Source organism: Sycon ciliatum, chromosome 8 (assembly GCF_964019385.1).
Source record: "Sycon ciliatum chromosome 8, ocSycCili1.1, whole genome shotgun sequence".
Taxonomy (NCBI): Eukaryota; Metazoa; Porifera; class Calcarea; order Leucosolenida; family Sycettidae; genus Sycon; species Sycon ciliatum.
In genome coordinates this window covers 11,012,806-11,038,808 of record NC_088650.1, presented here as the reverse complement: position 1 = coordinate 11,038,808, position 26,003 = coordinate 11,012,806, and the positions used below count along the sequence as shown (strand labels likewise).

The window sequence follows — 26,003 nt, the reverse complement described above, 5'->3', positions numbered from 1 at the left end:
GCACATCCCTATGCCTATGGATACAAACTAACAGAGTGACGCTCCATTTCCAGCGCGACAAACACCTCCTGATTGCCCTGGGTAGCAGCTTGAGTCAGAATCGCTCACCGAGTGGTGACTGCACTGCGAATAGCACAGGCTCTCAGCGTCTGTTTCTCACAATTCACTCTATAATATGTAGAGCTCCTGGAGCACACAAGGTCATAGTCATTTCATTAGCCTGCTCAAGCTCAACTGATGAGGGGCGAGTTCCCCGACACACTGCGTGGTGCTGTGTTCAGGTTTGCCGAGTGGAAGGTTCGATATGCTGAGCAGCTTCTTGTGTGCTCTGAATGGCAGTCACGAGTCAGTCAAGTGTCAAGTAATTCGGCAGGATGTGTTAGCGTTGAGAATAGCTATTAGTATTAGCTCTCGAAGAAAATTTCTAGCCACTCCATAACTGGCATAAGCGACTATGACTCCCGCTGCTACCTGGAAATCTAAAAATCTAAACTGAGGAGGGGTGCCCCGCTAGGCTGTGCATTGACCAGGGAGTGGTGCTTTCTAACAGGTTTGCCCAGTCGGACCAGTGGAAGGTTCGACATGCTGTTCGGCAGGAAGCGTGCGGTCCAGTGGAGCAACGCAACGTCGCCAATTACTACCGGCGTCGAGTCATTTGTTACTTCTAAGTTCGTCGCTGATTGTTGCCCCTCTCGCGGGCATACGACTAGTCGTTGGAGGTGGCAACGTTAAAATATCTTATGACTCTCGACGTCTATCTTCTTCCCAGATATTTCGATTGTGGAAATCCGTCAAGTTTCGAGTTAGTTACGAACGTTTTATTCCATCGACGGTATACCGTCGATATTTGACTGTGCAGGCTCCAAAGGGTTAATACTTATAGCTAAGACTCTGACTAGTCGACTCAAGCTGCTACCAGTAACCTGGAGCCTCACGAGGTGTTTGTCACGCTGCGAACGGATCGTCACTGGAAGGTTGTGCCCCTATTGATGTTTGGGTAGCTGCAGCGCCACTGTTGAACGCATGGAGCACCAAGTTAACCTACTCCGGCTCAACTGGTGCATGCAGGTGCGAATTCCCCCAAACACGGTGTATTGCGCAGGGAGTGTGCTTTCTTGCTTCCCTGCTGGCTTGCCGAGTGGAAGTTTCGACGTGCTCCTCCTGTGCTCCGGATAGCAGTCGTGAGTCAGTCGAGTGTCCAGCTCAGCAGGAAGCGTGACCATGGTGACCGCAGTCCACGGAGGAGCAAACCAACTACGTCATTGAGCAGTACATGTATTGCTCAATGAAATCCAATCGCATCCCGCAGGTACGCGCCGGGCGTTGCGCAGCCCTACACCGGCTAACACTGGGCTGTGAAATGGTGGAAGGCGCAGACTTGAGTCACGTGACTGGATTTCATCGGGCAGCACTGTACTGTACATGACGTTGTATTGCTCCGTCTCCGACTACAGTCAACTTCGCTTATAACGACACTCGGCAGGGCATCAGAAAAGTGTCCTTATTTGCGAAGTATCGTTATACCCGAAGTCTCATTTTATGTGTTACAGTTGGATGGGACTTTGCTCTGGGCATGACAATTCTGTCGTTATTCGCGAATTGTCGTTATATCCGCAGTCGTTATTAGCGAAGTTGACTGTACCGGTACCACTGAAGTCGCTTCTTCCACAATTGTAGGTTCGTATTGTAGTCCCTCGTGCGGACATGCGACTACTAGCACTAGTAGTTAATGAAGCAGCAGATGTGACAGCGTTGTGCTTTGGCTTCTGGGGAGTGGCGTCTGTACTGTCTCTTGCCACTCCATGAGCCAACTCATCCTGCTTGCAGCTACAGTAAAACCTGTCAATGCGACCACTCGGATAAGGCGACCACCAGTCCTAGAAGACCACTAAAACCAGCACCAAGGAGTGCTATTTCCAGTCAAAGGACCCTGGATAAGGAGACCACCTGGTAACAGAGACCATGTTTTGAAGGTCCCCTGAGCGGTCGTCTTAGACAGGTTTCACCGTACATGTACATGTACCTGTACCTCCTGGCCCTGGCCCTGGGCACGGGGCTTCACGAGCTGTGTGTCGCCCTGTAAACGAGCCGCGTCGTTGAAGGTACAATCATGTGGTTATTTTACATATCCCTAGTTACTACTAGCAAGAGTAGATCAACAGTTTATCTACTCTTGTTAGTAGAAATATTGCAGTTTAGCAGGACTTGAGGTATAAATGCTGGCTGTAGCACAAATTTCATTTCACTGACCGGCTAAAGCTCAACTGATGAGTGGCCGTGAATGTTGAATTCCCGGACCACTGTGTATTGAGCAGGGTGTGGTACTTTTGTTTGTGTACTTCTAAGTTTTCATCATCTCGCCGTCTATTCGTAGCAAGCTAGCAAGAGTTCATGCCGCACTCTTGGTACAAGTTGGCAGTAGCACTTTTATTGAAAACGACAGACAATAATTTGGGTCCTTGATCTACAATGTAGTATGGTGATGACTGTGGGCGGTGGGGTGTGACCATACCCTGCCATCATGCACCCTTGCCACCAGGGCTTCTCTTCGTGTATTTCTATGTATGTCACCACTAAAACCAGGCTTATGACTGTGCCGACAGCTCATCTTTAAAATCAGGCTTGTATTGAAAACAGGCTTATACGAGCCAGGCTTTTCAACAAGACATTGCAGTAATCCGAATTCAACTGTACTTCATATGAATATTAAACAAGGGTGGGTACGTTTGACGTGCACGGTTAGCGGGGAGGTGTATAAAAACCCTCGCATTACTTCCCGAGCATCAGTGAACACTGAGCGGAACACAAAATAAGATGATGATGGTTCGTTAAGCTACAGAAACATCCAACGTGGCGAAAGTGTAGATGAGAATATATTGGACAGTACAGGTCCTATCTTGATAGGTGAAATAGCCACATCTCTACTCTATCACCAGGCTCAAGTGCTGGACAGGGGAAGGGTTCGTGTTAGGATTCATGCAACAAAGTGAGCGTGGGGAGAACATGTAAAACTGGAACTAAAAAGGGGAGCTGGGGAAGTGCAACAGACAAGTGACTGTATGAACACGAGGACGGGTACATGTAATTGCAGACCGTACAGAAAGCTACGCGTGGGATGGGGTGGAGGTTAAAACATGCAGAGACAACAGACAACCTCAATGACGTCTCGCCTCGAGCACGCCCGCTATCAGATGGCCAAAACGTCCGAGTGAACAGTAGTGCGCGGCACGACAAAGTGCACTGCACTGGCTGTCGCAACTGAGCCATTCGCCGCTGGCGAATGCGATGCACTACGCTTGGTCTGAGCGGTCACCGCTGCCACAGGCTTTGTTGGCGTGCGCACAGCTGTAGCGACGTTGACAGATGAAGCTTGCCGCTGGGGCGTAGGCGATTCCGTTACCGGCGGCGAGCTGTTGAGAGACGGGTCACCCTGGCACAGGTAGAACACAACCTCGATGAGACGCTGCAGCAATTCGGCAGTGTTCGTGTCCAGGCGCTCGGATGCCGCACCACCAACTGCACCATTAGTTGTGGCAGCGCGTTCGTTCTGCGGAGTCTGCCGCTCTCCATTGGCTGACGCACTACTAGCATTAGAGCTGGCTGCATTGCAGTGAGCTAGGGTATTCAGCTGATGTAGCAAACCCTGCACCAATTCAAAACACACAATGCAATCATGAGCACAATATCAAGTGAGATCCTGAGCCTTTCCACTAGTTGCATTTATTGATACTTGTACTTGTATCTGCTAGTCCTCCCTTCTCTTCGTATTCTACTATGAAATCAAACAATACTTGAAGGCAGTACTGACCACGTCCAGTACAGAACACTTGCAGTGGTGAGACAAACACAATCATTGACAAGGTGAAAGATATCGTAGATGTCAGTGTAGGATTGATCATGGACCTGGCATCACGCATGGTCTGTATACGGCATGTGTGCCTTTGACTGACTATCTACACTTGGAGAGTCACACTTTGATTGCAAACAGAACACACAACACATCTTTTTCGGAACACAATCCACCTTGAAAGCTCTACACAAGGAATCCTGGACGCTTAGAGTCTATTGCGGTAGTGTCCACTCACCACGACGTCGCTTTTCTGTGTTTGAAGCCACGAGATGAGCTTGCGTTTCTCGCCGAACTGCGAAAGTAGCTCTTCCCGCTGGGAGCGGTACACGGAGACGTATTCCCCTGTGCACATACCAAGACAGAATGAGATAACGGAATATTAGATTGAGGTGAAATGAACACTGCAAGGCTAGCAGGCAACGCTAACCATATCAGTCACACCAATACTCCACACTATGCTGTCAGGTGTATGTCGCTAATTTCTCTTCTTGGGATACAGGGGAGTCAGACACGCTACGGTCACTACGGTCTTGACCGTACCACGTTTTGCCCCAGGAATGCATTGATTAGGGCTACAAATTAAAAAAAAATCAGGAGCCAAACCCTCGCAACAAGTAAATTGTGCCTCAGATGGCTGACTGTACCACCTTCCGATGCTCCTGACCTAGGTACTATAGAGGCAGAAAATTTCGTCGGTCAATAATTTCGTCCGGTTGAAAATTTCGTCCATGGATGATAAGAGTGTATAGAAAAGCTGGGCAAATCGACATTACCGTAGTCCTACATTTAATTTAGTCCAAAAGCTCCTTGGACGAACAAGACGAAATTAAATTCCAGACGAATATTTCTGCTCATACAGTGACCGTTCAGATGAAACGAGCGGTTGACAGTTTGCACAACCTTTTCACCGCACACTGTGAACATTGCGAGTACTGTACACGCATGCTGTTGACCTGGGTCCGCAGGAGTACACGAGCATGCACTGCCTGTGCGAGTGCTGTCATCATCCTGTACGGCTATGTGTGCACACATCATGCTTTTCATTTTATTATTATTATAAGCACTATCGCGATGTAAGCGGGGATGCCTACTTCACTTGTGCCATTCAGGATGGTGATAAAGAGAAAGACAAACAGAAAGCTCCGAATCTTGAGGAACAATGTTGTAGAGCAGAATAGCTTTTCATTGCGCCCTTTAAACTACCATGTCCACGAGGATACAATTTTCAATTTTCAATTTGAATATTTGAAAAAAACAAACTCACCTATAGTGTCAGTTTCCACCTCCAGCTGCACTAACTGGTGTTCCATTGTATGCAGAGACTGGACAAGTTCAGCTTTCTCTGCCATCACCTCTGAAAAACGAACCTGCAGTGTTTGACGATGCACAATCAGAGGTAGGAACATGAAGCTAAGAACACCAAGAAGCATAGCCCGAGTGCAGCATCAATGGTAGCCTCACGGAACAAAACAATAAGCGGCCCCATGTGCAATACCAGATCTGCTAATGTATCAGTAGTGTTTGAGTGATGCATGAGTAAGACATAAGAATGACTAGGGCAGAAGTTTTATTTTTTCGTTTGAAGTACTAGTTTACATCGCAAACCAAATGGGCATTGATGCCCAATAGTATGATGGCGATAAAATTAAAAAAACGAAGTGTGGCTCAAAAAAGAAGTTTGGGAGCAGGAGGTCCCCCGTCAACAATACCAGACAGTCCCTACACTGGCAGGGGGCTGAATAAGGTGCCGTTGCCAACTATACCATTGTGCAAGACGTTCGTTCGGTCTTTAGAACATGGGACTGGAAGTTAGAGATTGCAGAACAGCACTATCGACCGAAAGAGAATACAGGAGTGAAAGTGGTCAATGTGCGACCTTCACAGCAGTACTCCCTCACTGGGTTGCTGTTTTGTGTGGACTACTCCCTGTGTAGTGTGTACAGCAAGCAGTAAACTGACCTACAATTTATAGCTCAAACTCCACCACATATGTGTGGGCTGTTGCCTACCCTCCCAAGAAAACACTAACAGTAGCCCGCATGGGGCACGGGGGGGGGGGGGGGGGGGGGCACGTGCACCCCCCCCCCCCGGAAAATGGACCTAGGTTCAGCATGCACATAATGACCATGAATGACATGCACCAACCATCCTACACGTGTGCGGCCACCCCCCACCCCCTCACACACCCTAAAAGAGGGACCAGCTTCGCCCTGACTAAACATTTGCTCACCTGCAGAGTTTCCAGGGTAGTATTCATTTGTTGCACACCGTGCTGCAAGTGGTGACAGTTAGAGCAAGCTGCTGCGTCTGGCTGATGTCCATCACCACCACCGGTCTCCTCCAGACCGTTCACGGTCGGTTGTGACGACGACAACGCCGGGGTTTCAGTGACGGACGTACTGGAGGCCGTCGGCGTTGCCCGTGTGGATTGGCTGCTGCTGCTGGAGGCTGCGGCGGCCTGGCCGATGCGCGCCAGCTCTGCTCTCAGTCCGGCGATGTGCGTCTGGTATGCCTGGCTGTGCCGGTGGAACTCGGTGAGAATGTGATCGCGGTCCACCTGCAGCTGCTGCACGGTATGCTGGAGGGCTTGAACCTGCAGTACGCAGACAAAGCAGTCAAGGGAATACAATGCACAGTATGCTGGAGGGCTTGAACCTGAAACACGCAAGCAAAGCAGTCAAGGGAGTGCAATGTGTTTTAGAGTGTGCTGGAGGGCCTAAACCTGCAACACGCAAACAAAGCGATCCAGGGAATACAATGTAGCTGAGAAGGGAAGTAAAGTACAGTCAACTTCGCTTATAACGACACTCGGCGGGGCATCAGAAAAGTGTCGTTATTCGCGAAGTGTCGTTATATCCGAAGTCTCATTATATGTGTCACAGTTGGATGGGACTTTGCTCCGGGCATGAAAATTATGTCGTTATTCACGAATTGTCGTTATATCCGCAGTCGTTATAAGCGAAGTTGACTGTAGTCACATTCCAAGTGAACCACATTGTCAGGGCACCTTAGTTGAAAGGGAGAGCGTGGGTGATGTAGCAATTGACCAGTTTCTTGCATTTGCACCATACGTCCACATAAGATGAAACATGTAACAATAAGCGGACAGTTGCATGTCAACAACATGTTACTCGGGCAGTAGAGCAGGCACATTTTGCCTGCCTAACCGCTTGTGAGAATCGGACAGGCGAGGGCAATGTGCTGCTGGACACCTACCTGGACTGCATTGCCGTCTGCATCGGAGCCGTTCTCCGGTGATGCCGCTGGTTGTACAGCTAAGCACACAGAAACATTACACACATTACCACGTGCTCTCATAAAAATTTCTTTGGTGAAAAACTGGGTACCCGGAAATACCGTAAAATGGGTTATGTCAATAATCTTTTTGGGCAGGGCATGTCTCATACCGCAGAGCCCGTGTGTTGCATACTACTCAGCACAATAAACAGTCAGACACTGCTGCAGGATGGCGAAAACAAGCTTAGGAAATCTTCGCCTTTCGCCTTTTTCGATGGAACTCACGACTGCAAACAACCGGAATGAACCAGCAGCGGATGCAGTGCCCAACAGACTGGGTGAGCCTCACAACCATTGGCATAGATGCCGAAAGCCCCAATAGGTAGACACTCTGATCGTACTTACCTTGTTGCGAAGCAGCAGCAGCAGCAGCAGCAGCTGTGGCCGCTGCGGTCTCAGATGCCACCGCTTGCGCGTGTTGCAGGTGTTCTCTCAAGCTGGTGTTTTCACGGTTGACGGCGTCAACACCTTCGCGGGTTTGCAGCAGCTACATGAAAGCAACACACACACACACACGCACACACACATACCAGCAACAGAGGGAAACCCACAGTTAAATCCACACCACGAGCGATACAAACAGCACGAAGCCGACAGCAGCTGCCCAGAGCTGAGACTACTAGTAACACATAGTCTGCAGCTAACTGTTACATGTACATGAAGTGTTTTCTTCCTATAGCCGCACACATGCCAGTAGGCATAGCTAATTGTTTGTGATGCGACCGTAAATAAAAGTACAACAACAAGTGGCCGAAGCGGCAAGTATAAAATCGAGTAACGCTCAAATCTATTCTGATAGCAGTGGCCAAGACAGACACTAGACCGCACACACACGCCTTCAGTACCTCTTCCTGCACACGGCGCAGCTGCGACGTTTTCTCTTGCAGCTGACTTTCCAGCTCTCGCGTATCACCGCCCTGGGACTGAAAACTCTCCTTGGTTTGCTGGTGGACAGTCAGCTAAGCACAAAGCAAACATTACAGGAACACAGAGAAAGGAGAGAGGATGAGGTAGACATCATACCACCCCCTTGTTATTGTTGGCGCTCCTCCGTTTCTGCGGGTTTGTACTTTGTAGTGAAAAAGTTCAGAGTGTTAGGCTCTCGATTCCGTATATGCACGCACTCACACACTAATGACCTCTCTCCCATACATGCACGTACACACACTCACACACGAATCGAGAGCAAGGAAAAGAGCAAAGGTGCCGGCTGCACAGCTCTACCGCGCTACCTCCATCAGTTCAGAGGAATTGCAACGGTGACTTGCTTGCAGCTACATGCCGAAGCATTACACAAGAAAACAGTCGACAGGCTACGAGGAAGAAGAATACACACAGCCAGTGCAGTGGCCAGTAGCTACACACTAAGGTGGTGATAGGTGACTCTTATTGCCCTCACCAAATTAGAGTATTCCTTGTGGAGGTCTTGCAGTTGCCGTCGCAGACTATCCTTCTCCTGGCCGGCTCTACACCGGGAAAACACACACACACACACACACACACACACACACACACACACACACACACACACACACACATGCACATACAAACACACACACACACACACACACACACAACTATTCAGAACATAGCGCATGATATAAACTCTTACAGAATTGTCCAGGAACACAGGGAGAGAACTGGCGTGTAATTACTGATCATCATACTCCATTCAGAGAGCGGAGGGAACAAACCAAGGTGCTCCAGATGAAAATGCAGGTATTGCCCAGCTTACTATCCTAACTTACTCTTGCAGCCGTTCCCTTTCCTTCTCGAGTTCCTGGCGGACATTGCGTAAGGACACCGATGCTTGACTGCCTGTTTGCGTCAGTTGGTTTTCAAGATTGTTGATGCGATCTCCCTGCTTGATCACCTGCCTGTGGAGCAGCAAAGGCAATACGCAAAGGAACAGAAAGAACAAGAGGTGTGAAATCAGTTACATGTACATCGTAAAGAACACAAGTAGATAAAGCTCTCCGTGGAAGGCAACTTTGCAAACAAATGGGAGAAATACACGCTTAAATACTGTAAAAGCAGGAATTTTCGGAGGTCTTTTATTATTGGAAACTTCGGTGCCGGAATTTTTACCGAAAATGTCGGTACAATACTAGTACACTTACCTGGAAAACGGGTTTACTGACAATTTTCCCCCACCAAACCGCCGATTTTGGAGAATACCGAAAATATCACACCACCGAAAATTTCTGCTTTTACCGTATGGTGAACCAGTGTTCATGCCCGTGTTTGACACCACACAGAATCAACCTTTTATAGCAAGCAGTTCTCGTTCATAACGAACCGTATCTTGTAGAGTAGAACCCGGGTTAGGGATCCACCTAACTCTGCGCGGACATGGCTGGACTCGGTCGTACAGGGATGGGCAAAAAGGTGTGCAAAACGACTTTTTGTGAGTAGATGGACCCCGGAAAAATAGTTTGGAGCGAAAAAAATTACGGCTTCCTCGGAAACCGACGGGGGTTGGGCCGGAAATTAAATCCTGGTATAAGGATCACCCGCACAATGTACATGCCAAGTGACCCCCCCCCCCCCCCCCCCCCGGGCTCCGATCCCTAATCCGGTGTGACCCTTAACCCGGGTTCTACTCTAGGGCCAAATGTGAACAGTGTGCTCATACTGTCATGGGCGACATGTCAGGCATGACGTGTTGCTTGCGTGAATGCACTTCTGTTGTAAAGAACGTCGGCTATAACGAACAAATTCTCTTGCACAATGGTGGTGTCCGTCACATCAGGAGTCGACTGTAGTAATAGATATCCAGCAAGGTGAGAGACTAGGAAGAAATTGATAGGGCTGGGTGTACTGTTCACCATACTACAAGACTTACTGGTGAATGTTTCGATTCTTCTCCATCTAAGTAGAAGATGACAAAAAACAGAGAGATGGAAGATTAAACACAAGCATTTGCAGATACATGTATAACCATTGATCTTTTCCCCACTACGTGCAACTTCCCAACTGGTTTTACAGCAATGGACTGGATCAAGGCTGTCCGGTGCAGTACTGTGCACAGCACGGCAACCAAGGGAGAACGGTCAGAGTTGCTGTACTGGACGGTGCACGGTTACACCCTAAACTGGTACAATATATCTGTTGCTAACAGCAGCGCATGCATGCATCAGCTCAGCACGTTACTTTGGCGTATACTGGAGCCGTTTCAAGATATAAAACGGGGCGGGGATAGCAATGCGAGAGGGAGCGCATCAGCGGTACTTAATGGCACTGACAGTTCGACTGTAAAGCCACATACCTCGCTGTCCAGGTTCATCTGCAGGGAGCGCTTCTCCTCCGTCAGGCGACTGGTCAACTGCTGTACGCGCTTCTCATTGGCCGTGACTTTCTCCGCTTCTGAACCCTGAAGTTCAACTAGGACACGGCATGCGAAGAACAAAAGAATTAATGGTCCTACTGCCCTCAGCCAATGCCAATAAGAACGTTCACAGAGAAGCGAAACGATGTTTGGTTCAAGGGCATTGACACAGACAAACAACACAAGCAGTTAATGTGAGCATAAAGAGGTGTTTCTCACGCAAACAAGTTCAAAAAACCTGTCCAGCATTCCAAACCTGGATATCCACGGTTTACACTATACAGGCAAATATATAAGAGACGTCCCTCTCTGTATGGGGTCAAGGGCTGCAGGATTTGGGTGTAGAAAGTGTGACACTGGCCGGATTGCCATAGTCAGCACTGTAGCTTACGGAAGGCAAAAGTTAAACTCTACCTCAACCACAGTTGCAAACGGCAAGGAAAAGTAAATGTAGTCTAAAATTATTTCCGACTGTAAGCGGTAGGAGGTGTTAGAGACCTTGTGTTTCAATGAGGTGGACATAGTGCGAGCAATGCTCATCTCCTCTCCCCCATTGCCTCTCCCTTCCTAACCGACTTCAGGTACCCAATCCCAGATTGGCCTCCTAGGGGTGGAAGTGATATTCGCAAGAAGTTATATTTCTCGCCGGCCGAGCGAAGCTAGTGAGGCGAGAAATGATTTCTCGCGCAACAAAATTATTTCTCTTGCGAATATGGAATCTGATGTTTTCTCTTTTTGTTGCTGTTCTTTTTGCCTGACTTCTTCAATCAGTTGTTTGTGTCTCACCAGTGAGGACCGGTTTTTTCCAGTTAGTAGATTTGACATCGAAAGCCACTGCTTCAGGATGCCTCGCACCAGAAGTTCGCCCTCGTCTGTGCCCCTGACATCCCTGCCACGATCGTCTCCGTCGACACGAATTTCGTCATCGTCGGCCCGTTCCTCGTCTCTCTCAGTCTCAGCTCGTGTACCATCTTTGTCGGCGGCATCATCGCGACAACCTGCGTCCAGTGCCGACAGCCCCCCTGCGTGGGCCCAGAACCTGACGCGTCTGGTGGAGAACCAACAGGTTCAACTACAGGGCACGCAGGATGAGATCCGAGAGCTGAGGGCAGAGTCCGCCACAGCTCCTGAGGTCAGAAAGTCGAAACCCTCGTTCGTCTCCAAGGGCTGCGAACAGCAGTTCGAGCTGAACAACGAGGTGATGGCGACGGTGGAGAGGGCAACGCGACAGGTCGGCGCAGAACGCCACCAGGACGCCGATGACTCTCTCCAGCACGGTACGCAGATTCTCACTAAGAGAAATAAACTGCTGAGAATAGCTGATAAAAAGGGATGGGACACTGTGGCCGAATCCATCGGCGATGATTTTGCCGACGACGATGCCAGGAAAATCCGTAGGGCCGAACTGGAGGCCACGAAGAAGAGAAAGGATCAAGGGTCCTGCCGTTCTCCTCCACCCAGATACACCCCATACCCCCAACGGGGCGACGCCAGAGGGTTCGCCAGGTCGAATACATTTCGCGGGGGGAGTGACCACCCACTCCATGCCCCCGCTTCTAGCAGCAGCGACCACTGCAGAATCTGTGGCCGCAGGGGCCATTGGGCGAGAGACTGTCGCCAGCCACCCCATACTGGACCAACGGACCGACCCCGCCGCCAGTAGCCAACCAGATAAGTTGCCCGTGGTTGCATGCTCTTTTTTGTCCAATGAATTTAATTCTCGTACATGTATGTCTGATCCATCCGAGCTCTGTGGAAGACTAAGGCGAAATATCTCGTTTTGGGATTCCATAGGAGTCTCATCTTTCGCACACTCTGTAATTCTTAATGCGTATTATCTCCCCCTTTCATCCCTCCCACCAACTACTTCGTTCCGTAACCATAGTAGCGCCGTAAAGCATACTGAATTTGTTTGTAATGCCATTGAGGATTTAATCGCAAAAGGCAGCGTATCCAGAGTCGACGCCTCTTTCGTCCACTTATGTAGCCCGTTGGGCGTAGTCGCACAACCCAACAAGCTGCGCCTCATATTAGATCTGAGATTTCGGCTCGTACCTAAATCGAAAACTAGCCCTTTGAGCATCCTTCTGCGCAGGTTTGGAGTAGAAATATGATGAAATATTATTACTTTTTGCCCCTCGCGGGTTCGAACCTCCCCGGTAAACACTTTTTTTCTTCTTCTTCGGTAGTGGTTTGACAAAAATAGCTTTTATAATCGACTCAAAAGGTATGTTCTGGTGGCAACAGGAACATGAAACTTGGCAGACACCTTTTCATCAATCAAAGGAACATCTTTACCAAATTTAAAGGGAATCCATAGAGCAGTTTCAATTTACTTGATGGCAGTAATACGTAAATTTACCCCCAAATCGACAAATTGATAGTACTTGACAATGTATGCTTCTGGTAGCTGCAGGGGGCTATAACTTTGCAGACTCTTCCCATTACTATCTGAGTATACCTCTGCAAAATTTGAATGAAATCTATATGGCCATTATGTTTGACTGTAATGTTTTGGTCTACCGCACACGTCAAGCCAATATTGGATTCAGTAAACCGTGCTCCTAGGTACTTCACATTGATTCAATATCGAATATCTAATGTTTAGCGTATGAACCACATAGCTGGCTGTACTTCTTGAAGAAATGAAGAAAATCTTTCGGGCCAATTTCACGAAGCACCCCGCGGAGTACCGATATTTGCGTTCCGAACCGAATGAAATTGTTAGTATGGGCAGCCAATAACCTTGAAAAGAAAGCCCAGCCACCCTATTTGGCTTTGCTTGACTGCAGAAATCACCACTCAGATACCTGAAAAGAAAACTATAACATTTAGTCGGAACAATACAACAGTAGAGGCAAAATGCTGAGATGTGTTTTTGTGCAAAATGCTCCAAAATACCAGAAATTTTAAATCTGGTTTTAAATATGAAGAAGTGTTTCAATCCTTCTCATTTTTCGGGGCTGACAATATTCAGGTACAGTTGAACATCGATTATCCGACCACCTCTGGGCAGACAACTGTCAGGCGGTGTTCAGATAAGGCAAATGTTCTGGATAAGAAAAAACTGTCACTCACACACTTTCAGTGGTTATTACTAGCCGCACGACCTTTTTACTTTTTACTTTTCAAAATTTTCGTATTTTTTGAATGGCTCACTACATGCACAGTGCGTACTCTACGGCACATGCGCCCAAAAAAACTGTTACGGATAATCGAATGGTCGGATAGACGATGTGCGGATAATCGATGTTCAACTGTAGTATTAAAGTCTATTTAAAGAGCTGGGGAATTTTGAACAACATCGATCGGGCCGTTTTTATTTTCCGATTTGGGTATGAGCCACCTTAATGATCACCTCACTCTGAAAAATTCAAATATGAGGATATCAGGTCCGCAATGGCCTTATTCGAAAAAGGCGATTTCTTTTTCACGTTTGAGTCACATCTGGCTGCGGCCTACTACCCTCACTCTGTGTGCTCCTGCCTCTGTTGTCTGGGTCCATGTCGTTATGTTGGTGTACGTGGAGCGAGAAACCAACAGCCTAACGTTTGGACGTGGCTCCAACCATTTATCCTACACACCCCACACTTCCACACAACCAGAAAAGGCCGCCACTGACACCAAACAGGTGTCCCGGTAGAAATGACCATGGAACTCACCAAGCTGAAGTTGCAGCTGTGCAGTATTGGCATCCTTCTCCTCCAGCTGCTGATTCAACGCAGCAATTTCCTCGCTCAGGGACGAGACCTGCTGAGTCAGCTTCTCCTTGAAGAGATCTGCATACTGACTCGTGGAGTCGCGCTGGCTGGCCATCTGTGAGAGGAAAACGATTTGGAGAGAACAAAAGACAGCAATGTGACAGTCACAGCCAGTTCTGTGCAATGCGATAACCTGTAATACAAGCATTTTTGATGCAGAGAGATTCACCACTCTACACAACTTCAGCACAAACTGCAAGCAGAGTTTTCTCCCATTCTATGACGGTCGCCTTACCTCACCAGCTTGCGCCTCTGCAGCTGCCAGCCGTTCCTGCAGATTATTGTATGCCTGTTGTAGTTCCACACTACTAGCATTCTGAGAAGATAAGAAATGGAAAAAAATTACAGATGCAAGTATCACATGTACTGTAATGCAATGGTGAGACTTGGACTGCAGTAAGGTGCAAAAGCCATTTGCACGATGTACTGTACAGTCAACCTTGAAAATAATGACCCTCGATCAATCATGAGAGAAGTCTTGCTATTCATGAGTTGTCGCTATTCACAAGACTAACAGTATGCAGTCAAGTTGTTAGAAAAAGAAAAAAAATGAAAATTATGTCATGTGGTTACTTGGTCTGAAGATGATGTCGTTATTCGTGAGTTGGTATATCCCAGGTTGTTACTAACGAGGTTGACTGTGCATGTACATGAAAACCTGTAGAATATCGTGGAACCTAATGGGTATAGGGACACTAGTGTGTTCGCCGCTACGTGTATACCGACTAGGAAATGCATACCAGAGCACTTCAAAACATTCAATTTTGTTCAGAGCTGCGAGATACTCAGTAGTGGTGGCCAGCTTGGCCTTCGTTCTCCTTGTCCTTGATTGGGATGATTTTTGTGGGGGGGGGGATGCCTTTCCACACAGCGATGATGCAGGTGTATTAAAAACAAAGGCTGATCCATCAGATGGATAGGCCTTTCACGAAATTAGTTCCCCAACAAATGCTCAAGATCAATTGGACAATTAAAAAAAAAAAAATTGGCCAATTTTTCTGTGAGGCAGGCATCAAAAATCATGATTAGTGGCTTGTCATCTGCCGGCATTTTACTGGTCCCTGATACAAAGTACTCGGCTCCAATGATTATGAGTTGCCCAAACCAGCACAGAGTCAAGCACACACAGATGCACCTGGAAAGTGAACAGGTTTCAAAAGGGCACTGCTTACCTGAGACTCTAGTTTACCGGATAGGTCTTCCTTTTCTCTGGTGAGCGCTTCGCAGGATTGTCTGTACACAGCCACACATCCAAACAAACACAGCACAGTTGCTTGCAAAGATCCTGTTGAATACTGTAAGACAAGTACCGGGTAAATATAATGAGGAAGTAAATCTAACGTTTTAACGACTGACATTTCTTCGTTATACAGTGGTCCCTCTATAATCCGGCACCATTTGTGCCACGAAAATCTGCTGGATTAGGGAGGGTGCTGGATTAACAAATCTGATCTACTGCTGCAATGTGCATGAAGAGGACATTTGGCTACTGAAAATTGTGCCGGTTTATCGAGGGTGCTGGATTATAAAGTGCCGGATTAGAGAGGGACGACTGTAATAACTTCTGTTGAGGCTGTAATGCCAGGTATGTGTTATGTGCGGATATGCCCAGTAGTAGGTAACGAGCGGGTTCTGTGCCAGGGGGCGCCCGGGTCCCAAAAAATGGGGTATTATTGAAAAATGGGGTACTAATAGTACCCCATTTTTGCGGTGAAAATTATTCTTGGCCCGGTTTTTTTGCGGATAAAAATATGGGGGTATTATTGAAAATATGTATTGGGGTTTTATGCTCTACCCTAAACAATAAGGTAATATGGTGTCATGATTTGGAATTCCGCATGTATCATTAATTTTGATATTTAGGGTTGGGTGTTATGTCCTGCCCTACATCATAATATTGCATTCCGATATCTAAAATATTACTATTTCTAATGTCAATGTTATCTCACTTTTTCCAATATTATATTAATCAGAACTCATAGTTTTGCAGTATTTTGACTTGTAATTTCAATTTTTCGGATCATTTTCCGGAAACTTCGATGACAGGAGATGTGTTCGAAGCCTGAATCGTGACAATTGATTCATCCAGGTCATCATCGGCCTTGCGCTTCCGGCTTGCTACAGTATCACACGAGACTTCCGGCATCTTCTTATGATAACCTTCATCATCAATGTCGATCGTGCCGACACGCACAACAACACGGATTATCCTCGTCGCCATGACTGAGAGGCGGACAGATTTCGTCGTCGCTTCCGTATCCCCGTCTCTTCGAAAGATCAACGCTCATTCAGATCCTTGATCACACGGATGAACTCCTGGGCTTCGATCTGGTCAGCATTTTCAAATGTCTCTTCGACATTGTCGAGAGCACCTGCAGCCTTCATCACATTGTACATTGATCTGCGACCATCATCCCAACACCGTAACAATCTTCCTGTATCCCGGCTTGATGGGCTTCCGTAGTCTGCAACACCGTCTACAACTATCTTGGGTAGACGTTGGAGTTTGTCACCGCTCACGAGAATCATCGACGACACCCTACAAAGATATTCTGCGATCTCCATTGGAGTCATGTCTACCTGATTGCGACTCGTTATAACATGTCTTACAGTATCCCAGAATACAGCAGCATAGTCTGCGTGTGAGCCTAGCTTTCGGGATTTATTCCCTTTCTTCGTGCCTTGCAAGTTGTCAAAGTTGCAAATCATTGATTTGCTACGGTTTCCAGCTTCCAAATAATGGTTTTCTCTGAGACTTCGGATAGTTTTGTACTTGATGCGTTGTTGTGCACAGGTATAGCTTTTGAACCTCCTGTATTTATATGCACAGAATTGTTGCTCCTAAACCGTACGAAAATGAGGAAAAAAGTGGGGTACAAGTTTTTTATCTGAAAATATCCTTGGCTTACCATCTGAGTTTTAATAACAGCATGTAATGAGTTTATGACGAACAAGCCAAAATTCGAGCTTACTTCACTTTCTGCAGAGCTGCGGTAAGTTTGGAGATGTCCTGGTCTTTCTCAGCAACCACCTACCAATGAAAAAGCAAGCAAAAGACAAGAAAGTCCAACAAACACAATATTACTACTGGAAAATGGGACAAGGAACTTCTTCGGAGCGAAATACATGTATACTGTATATGGGCATGCAACTTACTGTAAATTCCACATACATTTCTGCCCGCATGTATGAACGTGCACGGGACTACACACACAACACGCTGCTCACTTGAGTGCGGCGCTACTTCATCAGGTCGGATCTCTCTGGCCAGAGTTGCACTCTTGGCTCTACACTACGTTACTGTACCTGGGTGTGCTGGTGGTGTTTGCGCTCCAGCTCACCAAACGATGTCACCAGCTCTTCGTTCTGTTTCTTGATCTGGTCAATGTGTTGTACAGCCAACGAGCAGTCACCTTCAGAGCACACAATGCCATCAGAAAGAAAACAATGAACAAGTTCATGCACAACACGTCCTTCAACAGCAATTCTCTGACACAGAAACCTGCCTCATGGACGAGTGCTGCAAATATACAGAGTGTGCCTGTGCACAGCTGTGCGTCGCCAAAGGCCAAGGGATGACAGATCACACGAATCCGCGAGCTGACAAAATACATATAACTCAGTACAGTCTACTCGCGATAAGTCGCGCAGCCTGTATTGAAGACAAAAATGCGTGACTTATCGCGAGTGCGCGACTTACACAGTGGTATACGTATAATGCCCTCCAAATTGCAAAAGTGCGCGACTTATCGCAGGTGCGTGACTTAAAAGTGCGTGACTTATCGCGAGTAGACTGTACTGACAGCACCAAACTGCTAACTCATGTCCTGCCACGGTGTCAGGTGATTGGTATTACTACTATTTATTCACCTGCAATGGTTGTAATGGTTGTCATGTTTTGGTAAGATGAGCAAAAATTACATTGGAAAGAGCTACACATCCCTGCGTCTACAAGGCACAGTACAAGCTCATAAAATAAAATAAAACTTCACGGTTCGCGTGAGACTCGGCTGAAGGCCGAATTTTCCGCATCCGTAGGAACGCCACCACCAAGCATATAGTAAACAAGTAATGGCGGGTAATGCGAAAGAAATAGTCGCTCACCTTCTTTTTCACCGACGATCAGCTCAAGCTTAGCAACTGCCTGCTCCAGTGTCGTCTTGTCATTGATCAAATTATCAATTGTCTGCTTGTGGAGCTATACAAATGTGCAGGCATAGCATACAATTATAAGAGAGAGAGAGAGAGAGAGAGAGAGAGAGAGAGAGAGAGAGAGAGAGAGAGAGAGAGAGAGAGAGAGAGAGAGAGAGAGAGAGAGAGAGAGAGAGAGAGAGAGAGAGAGAGAGAGAGAGAGAGAGAGAGAGAGAGAGAGAGAGAGAGAGAGAGAGAGAGGGCAAACGAGCAACACATTGATAAGGCAACCGTCAGTGAATTTTAGGCAGACAAACGGACAGACACGCAAAATACAAATGCACAAACACAAGCACAAGCACAACAAAGGTCCGTAAAGGCATAGTGCAACTGAATGGCAAAGTCACCTAACAAAACGGTTCTCACACGACAGAAACACATCAGAATCCTACCTTGACTTGCTCCTGCAAACTGGCAACTTGCAGTGAACTAGAAGGCCGATTCTGCACACACAGTACACAGAGTGAAAAGGCAAAGACGATTACCTCTATAGAGTAGTCAGAGTCAGGCGTTTCACTTGGCAGTCTTGCACATGTGCTACACTGGCTAATGAAAGCCGGAGTGAGCTGAGTACTGCGCTGCTTGGACACAATGTTTGCCTGCTTGCCACGTATTGCTAGTACCATTTTTTTCTGTTCCTATCAACCGCCTGTGATACATGTCAAGTCGTGGCCGACAAGGTCTGACCTGCTCTAGGAGGGCAAACAACATCTTAGCACGCTGATCGAGGCCGTTCAAAGTGAAATTTAAAACTAGTTAGAAGCACTGCCATGTATGATGTGCCGTGTAGCATGGTGAGCTCTGCCACGCTCCTGACAGTGGGTAAATTGCAATCGCCTAAGCAGCTGCGCCTTGATCCCTGGGGGTGGTGGCATTCCTGCGGATACGGAAAACTCGGCCTCTAGACGAGTCTCACGCGAACCATGAATTATTATATTAGAGTTGTTTCACATCTATCAGATGACCATGCAGGACAGCCATGTTGGTTCCAACTCCAGTGAGCCCATGCATCTATGGGTCACATGATGTCAGCCATGTTGGCTACACTGTCCACATGCCATGATCACTTTCTGCACAGCTTTGTTCACGTGACCAAGATGTGAGACCACTCTATAACAAATCGAAAAGAACACCCAGTTGCAAGGAAGAAGCCGAGATACAACACGTATATGCCATCATGTTCTTTCTGGTCACGAACCTCTGCAGTCAACGCTGGCTCTCGGTATGCACCGTGATCCACCAAGCTCTGAGACGAACGCGCCGAGATGGGCGTAGGGCGGCTGGCCACTGCAGCTGAAGCCGCCACAGGATAATGGGCATGGGCCATGTGAGTATCCTGAGCGGGACGAGGTGCAGTCTAAGCAGAACATCGATAACAAGAAAGAAAATCACAAATTTATAATAATATCCAAGGACAACCAGACGACAGTACGCAGTACAGATTTGCCAGTACGGAATAGGAATCCGATATCCCGTGGAAAGGAAACAAATTCTGTCACATGGTCCTTAGGAAATTGGTAGTTGAATCATACACATGTAGCTAGTATACGATAAACTGCAATGCAGCCAAGCCCATTGGGAATACAATCATTCCAGACTCTCAGTTGCCACCGTACTCCCTGATGCTAGGATCACGAAACCGAGTTAATATACAAACTCAGGAAATTTCTGCAAAATGGCACTGGTTAGCACGCAAAGGACCTGACAGTGCTTGACAATACAGTGGTCCCTCTATAATCCGGCACCATTTGTGCCACGAAAATCTGCTGGATTAGGGAGGGTGCTGGATTAACAAATCTGATTTACTGCTGCAATGTACATGAAGAGGACATTTTGGCTACTGAAAATTGTGCTGGTTTATCGAGGGTGCTGGATTATAAAGTGCCGGATTAAAGAGGGACGACTGTACCAGTATCAAACCCTCCTACACCCTACCGCCACAGTACAGAACAAGAAAATCAGTTCTTCATCGCAGCACCAACAGGACGACGGCCCACTGACCCACCTGATAGGGTGCTGCTGCGGCAGCAGGCGAGTAGCCACGATGGTTGCCACCGACACCATCGGTAGAACCTCTCAACGTGTTGGTCTGCACAAATACACATACAACACATACACAAACAGTGAAACACTTCAATACGGTAAAAACTGTGAAGGAGACCACTCGGATAAGGTGACCACCTGCCCCAGAAGACCACTGTAACCAGGACCAAGACATGCTATTTCCAGTCAAATGACCCTGGATAAGGAGACCACCTGGCAACAGAGACCACATTTTGAAGGTCCCTTGAGCGGTCGTCTTAGACAGGTTTCACTGTATTTTAAAGTGCCCTGAATACAACATATACTCTCTTTGGGAGGCAGTACTTATAAGTTGTTGCCAAGCACCATAACCAGACCCAATCAATGTTCGGCAAAACTAATCCATTCAAGCTCTGGACAGCAGCCAAGTACTAGTGCAGTGTTGCTCCATGAAGTCCGATCAAGCGAGCCAATGCCACGCCGGGCGCTGCGCAGCCCTCGAGCTGTGAACACCGGCATAGGTGAACTGGTCACATAACAGCAGGGCGCAAACTTGACACACACGGTCGGATCTCAGTGAGCAGCACTGTACTGTGAGACCAGATATTCTAACGTCAATTAAAGTGAACAATCTCCGGATTTGTGTGGGTTAGTGAGGTCAAATTCTAACGAATTCTGTCTCAAAACCGGCAAACGACTGTACATGTACATATCGTTTAGTACATAACGACTTCAAATGTTAACGAATTGTTTAAATTCGTTAAATCGTTAGAATTAAATGTTTCAAACTAGTGAAAATTAAATGTTCGTTAACATTACTGGTCTTACTGTACATGAAACTAAACACCAGTATGAGACAATGACCTTTAGTGACATGTACTAGTGCATCCCATACCTCTGAGATCATTCCTTGAATCTGAGCAGACTGAAGTTCAACACAAAAAGAACAAAAAAAAGCAAGCAGGCAAATAAATTATTCACAACCATTGGATAACTTCCTTGGAGACAGGAAGCCTATCAGGGAAAGAAAAACTACAAATCTCAAGCTATTCTTTACCATCATCAGCAATAAGGACTCCGAAATTCATGAACCAGTTTTCAGGCATTCTCTTCAAATGAAATACAAGCAACCAGAACCAATGAAACATAGGGATAAGTAGCATCACAAGGGTGATAACCATTACAACTAGGTGATAAATTTAGTGAAGAATTTATGCACAAGGGTTGATAACAACAAGGGAAAGAGAGCAGGAGAAGGGCACAACAATTGGCATATATTTAAAATGCACTGGAAACACTTTCAGACTTGGCAGGTGAAAAGCTGCTAAGCCCTAGATTTCCACAACATGTATAGCAATCTCTCTCTCTCTCTCTCTATGTCAAAGTAACCAAGAGCTAGAGAGTCCAAGTGAGATGGCACGGGAGTGTTTGTCCAGGGACATGAAACCGCTATCAACAGACACTCTCCAGCCCTTACCAGGTTTCTCAACGTATCAGTGGATGAGCTGTGCAACAGCAACAGAGAGAAGATAGAGTCAGAACGAAAAGCCAAACAGCAGAATCAGAATACCAGGACAAGGACAATGCGCCAGGACAGGTATAAGTCACAGTACTGCCGGGTGCCGAAGAACTGGGGGTCAGCCTCCTACTCCTAGCCCAGGCCATTCTTACTTTCATGCACTACAGTCTATGCTCAGTTGAGTCACCGTGTATACATTGGTATACTGTGCTCTGTGAAATCCTAGCCTGTTCGTTCTTCGGCACTCCGCTCTTCGGCACCAGACAGCGCTGTACATTGCCTAAGCGGCTAATAGGCAGTTCTGCTGTTTATTTTATTTATTTTATTTTGCTATGTTTTATATGCAGGCAAGTAGCACTGCCGTTGGAAGTGATCCGACTGGAGGGGGTCCGTGGGGTCTCCATCGGGAAAATTTCAAAACTAGGGTGCAAAACCCTGCATTCTAGGCACTTTTGGCATTGTGTTAAAAAGTGGTCCGGCCAAAGGCGGACCTGCCGGACCGGCTGCTACGCCTCTACCATGACCACACTAGCCCAGAGATGAGACTGTGAGTGATCAGCTGGAAAGAAGACTCCTGTCCACTAACAAGGAACAGCAAGGTTCATGTCAAACAAAGTGAGCAGCACTGACTAATGAGGACAGCAGTCCCTTTCCTGACTTGTGATAAAGCACATCACTGGAATGCAAATTGCATGATCACAACAAGTACGATGGCATATCGGACTACATAATTGATCCAATCATCTCATGAGAAGCCGTTATAGGCTATTCATACTACGCTGCAATACGCGTCACGTTTTGGAATACGACGTACTGGCAGACGTCGTTTTCATTTAGGTGCATTCACACAGGCACGTATACGCTTTTCGTACAGCTGTGTGCACGGCTTCTTTTGGACACAAACTGCCAGGAACGACAGAACGAACCTCGGTACAGGGGTCTGGATACGTCGTCTACGTTTTCGTATCAGGGGTACGATTTTCCCGCCACGTTCGATGTTGTCATGGCTATCCGGACGAAAACGTCACGTACACCACGTTTTGGGCGTAGTGTGAATGGCCCATTGGGCCTTGCCATCCAGCACAAGGAAACATGGATGCAGGGAATGGAGTATTGGGTCTTGCACGACTTCAGTGGGTGAGAGCTTTACCTGTCATCCCCACCAGTTTAAGAGATGCATGTGACGTCTTGACGAGCGGTGGTGTACCACGGGTGTACGTACGTACGTTTGTGTGTGTGTGTATGTGTGTGTGTGTGTGTGTGTGTGTGTGTGTGTGCGTGTGTGCGTGTGTGTGTGTGTGTGTGTGTGTGTGTGTGTGCGTGTGCATGTGATCGTGCATATATGCGAGGCTTACTTTGCTGCCATATTGTGATTCCCGGCCAATCGATTCGGATAGCGTCCTGCCTGTCCAGCACTGGAAACTGCGGAGTCGTACCTCAGTGAGGACGATGGATGCCCATAACCAGTGCCAACGTCAACCTGCATGTCAATGAAACATAGTCATTAGAAGGTCGCAATGCGAGTGTATACACACGTACATGCACACCATCATGAACACACGCACGCACGCACACACACACAGGCAGACAGACATATAAACAGACAGACGGACAGAAACACAAACACACACACACACACACACACACACACAAGCAGCAGGTTTTCATATGTAATTCCAATCAAGGCGTACAGGTTGAGTCAGGACAAGAATCGGCAGGACCTAGGAACTGCCACTTTTCATGTACTGAAATGGGTGCCGATTGATGCTGTCGCCAAGTTCATGATGTCCTTGTCATGCGCTTGGTTCCGTTCGGCTTTCATACCGGACTTGAACAGAATGTCGGTACAGGGACAGAAAGCAACTACAACTAGTAACAAAGTTATACCACTGGTACATGTACCACCAAGAGGGCAGAACCCACAAGAGTGTGCAACCCCAGCTATGGGGTCTGCGACGGCACAACTCCACATCACGTGACGGACCCGTACACATTATTTACACCCTGTACATGATAGATACCGGTTTGTAAGGGACCCTGCTTTGGGTAGGACTCTCTTGTGGTCGCTTTGCACTGTTTGCCAGAGAAACCATTCGAAGCATGTCACGTGATGTGAAGTTCTGCCGCCGCGGCACTGTATAGAGGTTGTGCAGGCAGTTGCACACTCTTGGGGTTGTGCACTCTTGGTACCCATGCACTGCACTTAGGGCACAATCAAATTTGACAGGGACTGGAGAGTCGTTATCATATCTTTTCCAGAATACGTCTGCTGATCACCTGGTGCGTGAACAGCGAAATCTTCCAAACATTTCAAACGAGATTTCCAGCTTAACGGTACTGGTTATGGAACCTATAGTGCGTTTCAAAAGTCCAGACCTCTGGTTTCAAAAAACCGTTAGGCCAGCATCTATACCACATAAAATCTGCGACCACTATGTGCATAACATATTCGAAATTGGGCGTCTGCTATCTAATCGCTGGGAAATCTATATGAGAAAAATTGCGAGAGCTGCCTGAGCAATATTCCGAAGAAATTTCTCAAAAAGCTCAAACCAAATTTGAATTATTCGAAAAAGTCTAGAGGTCGATACTTTTGAAACGCACTATAACAAATCAGTGTCTGAAAACTGGTACGAGCATGCAGACAGGGGTTTTGCAACGGGAGCTACAAGACAGCGGGTTCAACATTGCACACCGCAAAGACAGAGGCCAGCTACTCTGGCCACTGTACGTATCGTACTTCCGCGCATATAAACGCATGTCGTGTGCTTATAAATTTGCTGCAAAAAAACGAGTTTTAGACGTGCGATAACGGTTTGCTTGTGTCCCAATCAATGGTGTTCTTACAATGCTTAGTAGTACGGCGAGCTCCCGAGTGTGTAAGCAATAGTGCACAACCATACATACCGTAGTTCCGCACATATAAGCGCATGTGCTTACGACCGGATATAAGCGCACCCCTCGATTATAAGCGCATGTGCTTATATGTGAACACTATTGGTGAAAAGGCGGGAGCGAAATATACCACTAAGTAGTGTGATGACACCATTGTTTAGGACACAGACAAACCTGTATTGCGCATATAAGCGCATGGGCTTCTACCCGAACATGTTTACACAGCCAAAGATCTTTTTTGCAGCAAATTTTCACATATAAGCGCATGCGCTTATATGTGGGGAAGTACGGTATATACGCATATAAGTACATACGCTTAAAGCGGCTTATATTTCGGGGATGCGCTTTTTAAAGTTATGTGCGGAAGTACGGCATCCAATTCAGAAAGGATAGGTCAAGCGTGCAGCTACGCACAGCTTTCGTGTACGAAAACGTACAATGCACTGGCACTGTGTTTACACGTACTGACGAAGTACTTCCCCTCTAGCTCTGTCTCAGCATGCATTATGGCAGCATCACTTCCGAATATGCCTCAGGAAGAAAACAGGGTCAAATCCAGATCGTAGCATCACCTTAAGCTTCCAGTCAGAAATACGGAAGTAAAACGTACACAGCAGCAGCACCGATCAGTGCATCGCGATGAGGGATCAGTAAAATCAAGAGCACATTATGATTATGCACTCTCGGTAAAATTTAATTATCGTTCGAGGACAAAAGCAGTTGTAGGGTTCAACACTTCAGCGAATGTATTTGCTGTATAAGTTTACTAGAGTGGACACGTGGAAAAGCTAGTATACTATCACACGCCTAACCGGTGAAATTGGTGGCTGGACATATTCCAACCGGCTTACTGGGATGGTAAACTATTTGTAGGTGCCCCTGGCAATATCTCACAGCACAGATCTCACCTTGTGTCGTGACGTTCCATATCGATCTCCCATTGCTTAGTCCTCTCTTGCCACCACGGCCAGAGTAAAGAGGCAGGACTCAGGAATTTCTTTCAGTGGCTAAACGACACCAAGCATGGACTAGGGACGTAGCAAACAGAGTGAACGTGCCATAAACAACAAATCTTTCTCTGCTGAACATACAGTCAGTGAAGGCAAAGCAAACAAACCCCTTCTCTTTCTCTTTTCATAC

The 26,003-nt window shown here is 47.1% G+C and overlaps 1 protein-coding gene across 1 annotated transcript; it reads right to left on the bottom strand.

Annotated features, from left to right (window-relative positions):
- Positions 1-2,668: 2,668 nt before the first annotated feature.
- Positions 2,669-25,986, bottom strand: LOC135823383 (golgin subfamily A member 2-like). Its single transcript, XM_065336235.1, has 24 exons — positions 25,772-25,986; positions 23,324-23,448; positions 21,927-21,954; positions 21,345-21,374; positions 20,433-20,516; positions 19,626-19,784; positions 18,820-18,870; positions 18,341-18,434; positions 17,543-17,649; positions 17,209-17,267; positions 15,409-15,469; positions 14,472-14,552; positions 14,138-14,291; positions 10,416-10,531; positions 9,993-10,018; positions 8,896-9,024; positions 8,547-8,613; positions 7,993-8,106; positions 7,493-7,634; positions 7,067-7,125; positions 6,081-6,443; positions 5,115-5,217; positions 4,086-4,192; positions 2,669-3,643 (listed from the first exon to the last, which is right to left on the bottom strand). The coding sequence occupies exons 1-24, from the start codon at positions 25,802-25,804 to the stop codon at positions 3,188-3,190; spliced, it is 2,748 nt and encodes a 915-aa protein (XP_065192307.1). The 5' UTR covers positions 25,805-25,986; the 3' UTR covers positions 2,669-3,187.
- Positions 25,987-26,003: the final 17 nt, after the last annotated feature.

Coding starts and splice junctions, on each gene's coding strand:
- LOC135823383 (XM_065336235.1), bottom strand. CDS start 25,804: ATGGGAGATCGATATGGAACGTCACGACACAAG. Junction 17,268..17,542: donor AACACCACCAGCACACCCAG/GTACAGTAACGT, acceptor TTTCATTGGTAG/GTGGTTGCTGAGAAAGACCA. Junction 3,644..4,085: donor CACAGAAAAGCGACGTCGTG/GTGAGTGGACAC, acceptor GAATTGGTGCAG/GGTTTGCTACATCAGCTGAA.